General features: G+C 47.2%; 1 protein-coding gene across 2 annotated transcripts in view; it reads left to right on the forward strand.

Moving 5' to 3' along the window:
• PRICKLE4 (prickle planar cell polarity protein 4) overlaps positions 1-10,722 on the forward strand; it is a 50,242-nt gene extending 39,520 nt beyond the window's left edge. For both annotated transcript variants that reach the window (XM_040424108.1, XM_040424109.1), the window contains 3 exons: positions 5,641-5,847; positions 9,551-9,737; positions 9,929-10,722. In XM_040424108.1, coding sequence (XP_040280042.1) covers positions 5,641-5,847; positions 9,551-9,737; positions 9,929-10,500 — 966 coding nt within the window. In that variant the 3' untranslated portion in view covers positions 10,501-10,722. The remainder of the gene's footprint in view (positions 1-5,640; positions 5,848-9,550; positions 9,738-9,928) is intronic.
• Positions 10,723-12,789: the final 2,067 nt, after the last annotated feature.

A 12,789-nucleotide genomic window follows, 5' to 3' on the forward strand; every position in this document is an offset into this window, starting at 1 on the left:
CTGCTGTATAGCTGAACGCTCCCAGGCCTGCAGTAGTAAAGTTCCATAGTAATTTCCCATAGGCAAAACATTGCAGTCTTTGGTATAAGCAATCTGATGAAACAAATTTAAAAAAAATATAAAATAAAATAAATCACCCTATATTTTACATATAAATAAAAAATAAACATAATTGGTATCACCACATCTGAAAATGCCAAAACTATTAAAATATAAAAGTATTTACACATGAAATTTGGCTTGTTTTAGGGATAGCTGTCACTGCTAGAGAAGTGCTGGCTTTTGTTAGACCCTGCAAGAGCCTTCTGCTACCAGCATCCTGGCAGTCACTTGTCACAGATACAGCCAACCTGTCAGTGAGCGACATCTAGCTTGTCTCCAGGGTCCCTCGGTGGTTCTAGACATTTAGCTGCCTTTATAACTATTCATTTACAATGACCATTATAAAGCGGTTATCCAACCCCTATAATGCCCCCCAAAACGCCCAGGCACCTCACACAAATTGTTCTTACCTCACTCCCCGGGACCCGCGTTTCTTCTGATGGCCACACGGCCACCGCTGCAACATCTGCTGGCTAGGGTGGGGCCAGCCAATAGCAGCCTCCCTAGCGTCATCCGCAATCATCTGAATGCCATTTTCCATGCTTCATGTGATGTGCCATTGGTAAAATGAATTCTTGCTTGGCAAAACTAAGTTGCCATGGCAAGTGGCAACTAGAAAATTGGCCCTGGTGGTCAGGTTTTGCTCCCTGCCCATTATTCTGTTGTCCAGTGCTTACACCTGATGCCACATCCTCTCTCATGAAGATATGATGACAGACTCCTCCTGCAGGGCAGGGTAAGCACATGGCAGCTCTCATGTAATGTCAGGGCCTTGTGTGTCTCATGCATAAATCAGGAGATACTGCAGGTGTGTAGTCACTGGATCCTAGCAGTTTATGAGATTGTAGGTGGCGGCTGCGGTAACTACACAACTTATACAACTAGATGGGGGTGTCACTGCAGTAATTACCATTTGAAGTTTTCAGTGAAACTTTGTTCTCTATCAGGCACGAATAGTTGCTAAGGCTGTTAAACAGAATAGGACCCTTGGCTGTGGTAACGCAGGGACTGTACAGTGTAGTGACGTTACAGTGACTTCATTTTGACTAGTGAAGGAAGATCAGGAGTGTTTGCTGGACATATTGTTTGTCTTGCTTTTAGTCACTACTTAACCAGGTTGTGTTGATCTGGCTCAAGTCTGTGTTTGCTGGCTCCTAGGTTGGGATAAGATTTTTCCAGGCCTGTATGCATGCGTCTTATGATGTGGATGACATTGAGGATAGTGGTCAATTCCTCCACGCCTTCTTGTGTCAGAGAAAATACCTGTGCCTCTCTCTCTCCTCTATATTCCACCCCATAAAGCCTGTTTTTGCTGTTTTTGTTAGGCTACTTTCACACTTGCGTTTGGGGTTCCGCTTGTTAGATCCGTTTGAGGTCTCTCACAAGCGGCCCCGAACTGATCCGTTCATCCCCAATGCATTCTGAATGGATAAGGATCCGTTCAGAATGCATCAGTTTGGCTCCGTTCCGCCTCCATTCCGCTCTGGAGGCGGACACCAAAACGCAGCTTGCAGCGTTTTGGTGTCCACCTGGCCGTGCAGAGCCAAACGGATCCGTCCTGACTTACAAGTCAATGGGGACGGATCCGTTTGACGTTGACACAATATGGTGCAATTGCAAACGGATCCGTCCCCCATTGACTTTCAATGTAAAGTCAGGAGTCCCTATTAATATACCATCGGATCTGAGTTTTCTCCAATCTGATGGTATATTTTAACTGGAAGCGTCCCCATCACCATGGGAACGCCTCTATGTTAGAATATACCATCGGATTTGAGTTAGATCCTAAAACTCATATCCGACAGTATATTCTAACACAGAGGCGTTCCCATGGTGGTGGGGACGCTTCAAGTTAGAATATCCTACGAACTGTGTACATGACTGCCCCCTGCTGCCTGGCAACACCTGATCTCTTACAGGGGGCTGTGATCAGCACAATTAACCCCTCAGGTGCTGCACCTGAAGGGGTTAATTGTGCTTATCATAGCCCCCTGTAAGAGATCAGGGGCTGCCAGGCAGCAGGGGGCAGACCCCCCTCCCTCCCCAGTTTGAATATCATTGGTGACCCCCCTCCCTCTATTGTATTATCATTGGTGGCCAGTGTGCGCCCGCCTCCCTCCCTCTATTGTATTATCATTGGTGGCCAGTGTGCGCCCCCCCCCCGGCCCCCCCTCTATTGTATTAATATTGTTGGCCTGTGTGCGGCCTCCCCTCTCCTCCCCCCTCCCCGATCATTGGTGGCAGCGGAGAGTTCCGATCGGAATCCCAGTTTAATCGCTGGGGCTCCGATCGGTAACCATGACAACCAGGACGCTACTGCAGTCCTGGTTGCCATGGTTACTTAGCAATATTAGAAGCATCATACTTACCTGCTGCGCTGTCTGTGACCGGCCGGGAGCTCCTCCTACTGGTAAGTGACAGGTCTGTGCGGCGCATTGCTTAATGATCTGTCACTTACCAGTAGGAGGAGCTCCCGGCCAGTCACAGACAGCGCAGCAGGTAAGTATGATGCTTCTAATATTGCTAAGTAACCATGGCAACCAGGACTGCAGTAGCGTCTTGGTTGCCATGGTTACCGATCGGAGCCCCAGCGATTAAACTGGGACTCCGATCGGAACTCTCCGCTGCCACCAATGATTGGGGGGGGGAGGGGAGGCCGCACACTGGCCACCAATGATATTAAAACAATAGAGGGGGGCGGGGGGGGGGGGCGCACACTGGCCACCAATGATATTAAAACAATAAAGGGGGGGCCGGGGGGGGGCGCACACTGGCCACCAATGATAATACAATGGAGGGAGGATCACAGCCCCCTGTAAGAGATCGGGTGCTGCCAGGCAGCAGGGGGCAGTCATGTACGCAGTTCGTAGTATATTCTAACTAGAAGCGTCCCCATCACTATGGGAAAGCCTCTGTGTTAGAATATACTGTCGGTTTTGAGTTTTCACGAAGTGAAAACTCAGCTCTGAAAAAGCTTTTATGCAGACGGATCTTCGGATCCGTCTGTATGAAAGTAACCTACTGCCATGGATCACGGACGCGGATGCCAATCTTGTGTGCATCCGTGTTCTTTCACGGACCCATTGACTTGAATGGGTCCGTGAACCGTTGTCCGTCAAAAAAATAGGACAGGTCCTATTTTTTTGACGTACAGGAAACACTGATCACGGATGCAGCTGCAAAACAGTGCATTTTCCGTTTTTTCCACGGACCCATTGAAACTCAATGGGTCCGCGAAAGAAAACGGCACAACGGGTGCACACAACGGTCGTGTGCAGGAGGGTTCCGTTGGTCCGTGAACCATGCCGGTTTTTTCGTCCGTGGGTCTTCCTTTATTTTTGGAGGATCCACGGACATGAAAAAAATGTCGTTTTGGTGTCCGCCTGGCCATGCGGAGCCAAATTGATCCGTCCTGACTTACAATGCAAGTCAATGGGGACGGATCCGTTTGACGTTGACACAATATGGTGCAATTTCAAACGGATCCGTCCCCCATTGACTTTCAATGTAAAGTCAGGAGTCCCTATTATACCATCGGATTGGAGTTTTCTCCAATCCGATGGTATATTTTAACTTGAAGCGTCCCCATCACCATGGGAACGCCTCTATGTTAGAATATACTGTGGGATATGAGTTAGATCGTGAAACTCATATCCGACAGTATATTCTAACACAGAGGCGTTCCCAAAGTGATGGGGACCCTTCTAGTTAGAATATCCTACGAACTGTGTACATGACTGCCACCTCCTGCCTGGCAGCACCCGATCTCTTACAGGGGGCTGTGATCCGCACAATTAACCCCTCAGGTGCTGCACCTGAGGGGTTAATTGTGCATATCATAGCCCCCTGTAAGAGATATGGGCCTGCCAGGCAGCAGGGGGCAGACCCCCTCCCTCCCCAGTTTTAATTTCATTGGTGGCCAGTGCGGGCCCCCCCCCCCCCCCCCCCCTCCCTCCCTCTATTGTATTATCATTGGTGGCCAGTGTGCGGCCCCCCCCCCCTCCCTCTATTGTAATATCATTGGTGGCCAGTGGGCGGCCTCCCCCGGCCCCCCCTCCCTTTATTGGTGGCCAGTGTGCGCCCCCCCCCCCTCCCTCTATTGTAATATCATTGGTGGCCAGTGTGAGGCCTCCCCCGGCCCCCCCCCCCCCCCCCTTTATTGTATTATCATTGGTGGCCAGTGTGCGGCCCCCCCCCCCCCCCCCCCTCCGATCATTGGTGGCAGCGGAGAGTTCCGATCGGATTCCCAGTTTAATCGCTGGGGCTCCGAACGGTAACCATGGCAACCAGGACGCTACTGCAGGCCTGGTTGCCATGGTTACTTAGCAATATTACAATATTAGAAGCATCATACTTACTTGCTGCGCTGTCTGTGTCTGGCCGGGAGCTCCTCCTACTGGTAAGTGACAGGTCTGTGCAGCGCATTGCTTAAGCATCTGTCACTTACCAGTAGGAGGAGCTCCCGGCCGGTCACAGACAGCGCAGCAGGTAAGTATGATGCTTGTAATATTGCGATTAAACTGGGACTCCGATCGGAACTCTCCGCTGCCACCAATGATCGGGGGGGGGGGGGGGGGGGGCGCACACTGACCACCAATGATAATACAATAAAGGGAGGGAGGGGGGTCGGGGGAGGCCGCACACTGGCCACCAATGATAATACAATAAAGGGAGGGGGGTCGGGGGAGGCCGCACACTGGCCACCAATGATAATACAATAGAGGGAGGGGGGCCGGGGGGGGCCGCACTGGCCACCAATGAAATTAAAACTGGGGAGGGAGGGGGGTCTGCCCCCTGCTGCCTGGCAGCCCCTGATCTCTTATAGGGGGCTATGATATGCACAATTAACCCCTCAGGTGCAGCACCTGAGGGGTTAATTGTGCGGATCACAGCCCCCTGTAAGAGATCGGGTGCTGCCAGGCAGCAGGGGGCAGTCATGTACACAGTTCGTAGTATATTCTAACTAGAAGCGTCCCCATCACTATGGGAACGCCTCTGTGTTAGAATATACTGTCGGATATGAGTTTTCACGAAGTGAAAACTCCTCTCTGAAAAAGCTTTTATGCAAACGGATCTTCGGATCCGTCTGTATGAAAGTAACCTACGGCCACGGATCACGGACGCCAATCTTGTGTGCATCCGTGTTCTTTCACGGACCCATTGACTTGAATGGGTCCGTGAACCGTTGTCCGTCAAAAAAATAGGACAGGTCATATTTTTTTGACGGACAGGAAACACGGATCACGGATGCGGCTGCAAAACGGTGCATTTTCCGATTTTTCCACGGACCCATTGAAAGTCAATGGGTCCGCGAAAAAAAACTGAAAACGGCACAACGGCCACGGGTGCACACAACGGTCGTGTGCAGGAGGCCTTAAGAAGAGGTATATAATAACATGTAGTGTGCATTCCTATTATAGAAATGTATCACTCTGGCCTAGGCATTTGTACTGTTTGTACACAGAGATCACACACATTTTTGCTCGGTGTTAACATTTGATTGCTAACATTATTTTTGGCATATTGTTTTCATTTTAGTGTGGTGGCAAGATTCTTATGGGTGACACCGCTGTGTGTACAGAAAGATTTGAAGATGAGAATCTTCGCTGGCATCTTAAATGTTTTGTCTGTGAAACATGCCACCTTCCCTTGTCCCAGTTCATATACTTTCTACAGGACCGCAGAATTTATTGTGGCCGTCATCATGCAGAGCTTTCTAGAGCGCGTTGTGCAGCTTGTGACCAGGTATTGGTGGAACTAATGCAGATTATTATTCTTTATTGTTCATTTAATTGATTGTTAGTTAAAGTGTATAATAAGTTTATTAGTCTCGAGATATGTGTTCTGGGAATGATGGATAAAATGGATATCTCCCAAGATCGAGAGGTAGCATCTAAACTACTATTTTATGCAAGGAAATGCATTGTCGCACATTGGGGTGACAGGGCGGTACCTACAGTTAGGGAGTGGGAGAATTTGACTAGAGCCTTGCTTGCTAGAGAGGAATTCCACTTGCTATCAAATAACAAAAAACATAGATTTGCTATAACATGGCAGAAATGGCTAGGTTAGCTGGCTGCGGCTGGGCGACACTGGGGGTGGGGGCGTGCGGAGAGAGAGGGGAGGGCGGAGAACCCCAATTTTTTTTTTCTCCCTCCCCGGGGTGGGCTAAGCATCGGGGAGGGATGGGCAAGAAATCCACGGCACTTCCTTCAGTAAAAACGTAAGTGTTTATTCACCAGAAATACAACGTTTCGGTTCGCACACTGGAACCTTTTTCAAGCAGTATATACAGTCAGGTCCATAAATATTGGGACATCGACACAATTCTATCATTTTTGGCTCTGTACACCACCACAATAGATTTGAAATTAAACTAACAAGATGTGCTTTAACTGCAGACTGTCAGCTTTAATTTGAGGGTATTTACATCCAAATCAGGTGAACTGTGTAGGAATTACAACAGTTTGCATATGTGCCTCCCACTTGTTAAGGGACCAAAAGTAATGGGACAATCGGCTTCTTAACTGTTCCATGGCTAGGTGTGTGTGTGTGTGTTATTTCCTCATTATCCCAATTACAATGATCAGATAAAAGGTCCAGAGTTAATTTCCAGTGTGCTATTTGCATTTGGAATCTGTTGCTGTCAACTCTCAAGATGAGATCCAAAGAGCTGTCACTATCAGTGAAGCAAGCCATCATTAGGCTGAAAAAACAAAACAAACCCTTTAGAGAGATAGCAAAAACATTAGGTGTGGCCAAAACAACTGTTTGGAACATTCTTAAAAAGAAGGAACGCACCGGTGAGCTCAGCAACACCAAAAGTCCCGGAAGACCACAGAAAACCACTGTGGTGGATGACCGAAGAATTCTTTCCCTGGTGAAGAAAACACCCTTCACAACAGTTGGCCAGATCAAGAACACTCTCCAGGAGGTAGGTGTATGTGTGTCAAAGTCAACAATCAAGAGAAGACTTCACCAGAGTGAATACAGAGGGTTCACCACAAGATGTAAACCATTGGTGAGGTTTAAAAACAGGAAGGCCAGATTAGAGTTTGCCAAACGAAATCTAAAAAAACCTTCACAGTTCTGGAACAACATCCTATGGACAGATGAGACCAAGATCAACGTGTACCAGAGTGATGGGAAGAGAAGAGTATGAAGAAGGAAAGGAACTGCTCATGATCCTAAGCATACCACCTCATCAGTGAAGCATGGTGGTTGTAGTGTCATGGCATGGGCATGTATGGCTGCCAATGGAACTGGTTCTCTTTTATTTATTGATTATGTGACTGCTGACAAAAGCAGCAGGATGAATTCTGAAGTGTTTCGGGCAATATTATCTGTTCATATTCAGCCAAATGCTTCAGAACTCATTGGACGTCCCTTCACAGTGCAGATGGACAATGACCCAAAGCATACTGCAAAAGCAACCAAAGAGTTTTTTAAGGGAAAGAAGTGGAATGTTAAGGAATGGCCAAGTCAATCACCTGACCGGAATCCGATTGAGCATTCATTTCACTTGCTGAAAACAAAACTGAAGGGAAAATGCCCCAAGAACAAGCAGGAACTGAAGACAGTCTTAGTAGAGGCCTGGCAGAGCATCACCAGGGATGAAACCCAGTGTCTGGTGATGTCTATGCGTTCCAGACTTCAGGCTGTTAATTGACTGCAAAGGATTTGCAACCAAGTATTAAAAAGTAAACGTTTGATTTATGATTTTTATTATGTCCCATTACTTTTGGTTCCTTAACAAGTGGGAGACACATATGCAAACTGTTGTAATTCCTACACCGTTCACCTGATTTGGATGTAAATATCCTCAAATTAAAGCTGACAGTCTGCAGTTAAAGCACAACTTGTTTGTTTCATTTCAAATCCATTGTGGTGGTGTATAGAGCCAAAAAATTTAGAATTGTGTTGATGTCCCAATATTTATGGACCTGACTGTATATACGTGCCTTATTTCACCAAGTGTAATAGTAATATAACAAGCAAACTAACTCATTGACTTCAAAAACTGATGAAGATAGAACATGCTGTGATTTGTGTAGGCAGATGGACCGTGAATTGCGTGGATATATGGCTCCCAGCAAAGCCTGCGCTGCAGCAGCAGATCTATACTAGGGAGCCTTAAAGGTTTGTACTAGAGGTGGGATGAATCCAATTTTTTTAGAATCCGAATAGGTTCTCGAATCTATCGAATCTTTCGAATCTCGAATCCTACACATAAGAATTGTGTGAACGGTGTAAGAAACAAAGTGATCCGAACACTTATGGGGGGGGATCTGTGGATGGCACTGCTATGGGGGGGATCTGTGGATGGCACTGCTATGGGGGGGATCTGTGGATGGCACTGTTATGGGGGGGATCTGTGGATGGCACTGTTATGGGGGGTATCTGTGGATGGCACTGTTATGGGGGGTATCTGTGGATGGCACTGTTATGGGGGGTATCTGTGGATGGCACTGTTATGGGGGGTATCTGTGGATGGCACTGTTATGGGGGGTATCTGTGGATGGCACTGTTATGGGGGGTATCTGTGGATGGCACTGTTATGGGGGGTATCTGTGGATGGTACTGTGATGGGGGGGGGGGGGGGGATCTGTGACACATGCATCTTATGCTATGTGCCATCCACAGATTCCCCCCCCCCCCCCTTCCCCCTATAACAGTGTCCCTGCAGTGGGAATAACCCCCAATACAGGGGCTGGGGGCCAGCATCTGGATTAGTAATGACAGCGGGGATTGGTGCAGTCCCTGTATTCTAATGCACCGGCCCCGATCACTGTTGTATAATCCTATTCTTATCTAACCTGTAGGCATTGTTAAAATATAATCATCATTTGTAATCCAGCTGTATTACTTACAGCTAAGTTCCATAGGAGGGAGGACGACGCGTCACTCACTACGTCATGCACCTGCGCCGCCCACTTTATGAGTGAAGCAGGTGGCGCAGGTGCGTGACGTAGTGAGTGACGCGCCGTCCTCCCGGCCTGCCTCCTCCCTGCTACGGAACTTAGCTGTAAGTAATACAGCTGGATTACAAATGATGCCTACAGGTTAGATAAGAATAAGATTATACAACAGTGAGTGGGGCTGGTGCATTAGAATACAGGGACTGCACCGGTCCCCGCTGTCGGGATTCGTCGGATTCAAATTTTACAAAATAGGTCGGGATTCGAGTCCACGAATCCCTCGAATCTTGTTAGATTCGAGGGATTTGTGGATTCGACGGATTCGTCGTCCCACCTCTAGTTTGTACATAGTACTTTACCATTTGCATGGGGCCTAAGGAATTTGAGCATTGTTTAATGTTATATACAAAGACATTCAGGTGTTGTTTTTGCACTTGGATATGTAGAAGACCAGAAGGCTGGAAAGTTTGTGAACCTTTTAGAACATCCTTGGCCCTAGTTTTCAGAAAATGTCTTTTTATTTCTTGCAGCTGATTATGTCCGAGAAATGTACTATAGCTGAAGGACTCTGCTGGCATGTGGAACACTTCTGCTGCTGGGAGTGTGAGATAGTGTTAGGAGGAAGTCGTTATGTTATGAAAGGTGGAAGACCTTTCTGCAGTGGCTGTTTTCAGCGTCTTCATGCTGAAAGTTGTGAGGCCTGTGGTGAAGCTATTGGTGAGTTTTCATGCAGATAAACCTTTGTTGGCATTACATGTTAGTGTTTAAGTGACACATGCGAAAGGTAGTCACTAGGTAGACATAATTGCCACAATATCAATTGCATTATGTCATGAATACCTTCTTTAGAATTAGTCTATATTAAACTAAAGAAGAATATATATTTTTAATAGTTTCATCTTTTGCAGATCCCGATGGAGAACTTGTGATGTTAAAAGGGCAGTACTGGCACACGCTGCCCTCCTGTTTCTGCTGCTCCAGTTGTAGGACACCTCTCCATAGGTTAGACTTTATGATTCATGATGATCGCCCCTATTGCTCCCAACACTGTTTGTCATCTGGCCCTGGGATGCACCATCCTTCCAAGTGCCACAGCAATATGACAAGAGCTTCATCTGCAAACTACAGCCATCACACACATTGCACTCCCTGGAACAAGACGATAGTGGGATCAAACGGCAAACAAATAACATCCTCACTGTATGAAACATGTTCCCTCTCAAGGTGTCAAGAAGTGCTCCCAAGACTATGTTTAGACACAGGGAGGGAGCCAAGTGAATCCTGGTTGCCAGAACACAGCCAGATCGTGGAAGGTGTGGAGGACACTTCATGCTCATCATCGGACTCTGAGCCAGAAGGATTTTTCCTTGGCAGGCCTATCCCAAATTACTCACTCAGAAGGGGAACAAATTCACTAGTCCATGGAGAAAGCAATTCCATAAAAAGACGTCACAGAGTAAAGAGCTGCAAAGTGTCCTAGTGACCTAATTTTTGGGACATTGTATTTGTAATAGTAATAGACAATCTATTTTGCAGCTAGAAGCAACTACCAGAAACAATGTACAATATACCAAATGTCCAAATTTGCAGAAAGCAATGTATGATTTCTCATGATTTACATTTAATTCTGAACACAGGAAAGGTGAAAGTGGCTGATGTTTTCCTTCACTGATAATAAAAAAAACATCTTAATTGTTTTATACATTATCTGCTCATTATTATTATTATTATTATTATTATTATTATTATTCTTGTAAGATGTAACTATGCATAAAAATTTACGTTTGGGTCCATGCACGTGACAAGTTCCTATAGTTCTGTATTATGGACCCAGGGGTACTCAGTGTGGTGCAGTTCTTCTAGGGGTTAATACCTACATACTTGGCATGAGATGGCGCAATTATATATATATTTTTTTAACTAGTAGTACCTGCTTACGGATCCATGCAACATACATCTGTATTACAGACATGTGCAAAGGACTTATGAGATGCCTTGAAAAAGTATTTATACCCCTTGAACTTTTCCACATTTTTTTCACACTTTACACCCACAAACTTAAATGTACTTCATTGGGATTTTCCTCCTGTCACGACAGCGCCACCAGAGAGATGGACTCCTCCCCCAGGGACAGGAAACCTAGAGCACAAAAGGAAGCACTTCCTTCCCCTTTATCAGTGGTTTCCTGTCCCTAGGATGCCTGAAGTAAGCTCATAGCCTGGTGGGCTGTGTGTAAGATCTGGCTGGGGGACCTGGGAAGTTAGAAATCCCTGTAGTTCAGGGTAGCTAGGTCCTCAGTATGGCTCCCGGTGTGGAGCCGGTTCGTTCACCCCCGGCTGCAGGTCCTTTGACTTGCGCCCGCCTCCTGCTTCCTCCGCCCGCTCCTCGCCGCAGCCCGCTCGTAGCTCGGGAGGGGCTGCGGCAGTTTTTGTTGGAAACTTACCGCTTCAGCTAAGGCTGGTGGTGTGAAGGACGGGTCCGGTGCTCCGGCGTGGTTGCGCTAGGAGTGCCGATGGCTGCGGCCATGTTGGAGGCAGGACAAAAAAATCACATGGGGCTGTGGAGGAGGAGGGGTGATGCGGTGCTCACTGATGACGTCAGACGCCGGCTCAGAGCGGCAGATTTAAAAGGAGTTCCTTTGGCTGCAGTTCTGCCTCCATTAAAGTGAACTGAACAGCCAGCGTCGGTGATTCAGCTTCCAGGAGGGAGTGTTTGCCCAGAAGATGAGTGTCTCCAGTGAGGATACGGGCTCCAGGAGGGCTCGTTCAGACTCTTCTTCCAAGGTCCCATTTACGGTACAGTGCGGCGAGGTGGTGAGTGTATGCGTTTTGGTTTGTGAATAATTTTTTTCCTGACCCTTGGTATGGTTACTGTTTTTTAGGATGAGGGTCCCAGGAAATCTAAAAAGGTTAAGAATAAGGAATGTGCCATGTGCAAAGTCAGTCTTGCGGCTGACTATAATAAACCTAATTGTCAGCTGCACTAATAAGGTTATTGCGCAAGAAACAGTCATTACTACTGCAGATGCAGGACATGGTCAAGAACCAGATAGAAGACTCTCTAAGAGGAGTTTTGCCAGCGCTTATGTCACCTACACCTCAGCCGGCAGTTGCCCCTTCTGTCCCAGTGCTATCTGATGTTGAGGAAGAGGGTTTAATTATGGCCCATTCGGACTCTGAAGAGATGGAAAGGTCTGAAGATGATATGTCAGGCAGACCGTTGTTTCATTGTGAAGATACGGAGCAGTTGGTCAAGGCAGTGAGATCAGCTTTGGATCTGGAGGAGGCTAGAGAGCAGAAATCTATCCAGGACATCATGTTTGAGGGTCTTGAAGTAAAGGAAAGGAAAGTTTTCCCTATTCACCGGACTGTGTCCCAACTTATTAAACGGGAATGGGAGAACCCAGACAAGAAATCGTTTATTCCTAGGGCCATAAAGAGGAAATACCCCTTTGATGACGCAGAGACCAGTTCCTGGGATCATCCGCCTAAAATTGATGTGGCTATTGCCCAAATTTCTTGAAAGGGTTCTCTACCTTTTGAAGATTTGGGGTCGCTTAGGGAGCCCATGGATAAAAAGGCGGAGGGGTTCCTTAAGAGAGCCTGGGAGTCCACGGGGGCAGCTCTTAAACCAAGCATAGCAGGGACCTCAGTGGCTAGGTCCATGATATTATGGATTGACCAGCTCTCAGCAGATATCCAAAATGAAGTTCCTAAGGAGCAACTGCTTGCCTCTCTTCCCGCTATTAGGCAAGCAGCCACCTTCTTGG

Source organism: Bufo bufo, chromosome 3 (assembly GCF_905171765.1).
Source record: "Bufo bufo chromosome 3, aBufBuf1.1, whole genome shotgun sequence".
Taxonomy (NCBI): Eukaryota; Metazoa; Chordata; class Amphibia; order Anura; family Bufonidae; genus Bufo; species Bufo bufo.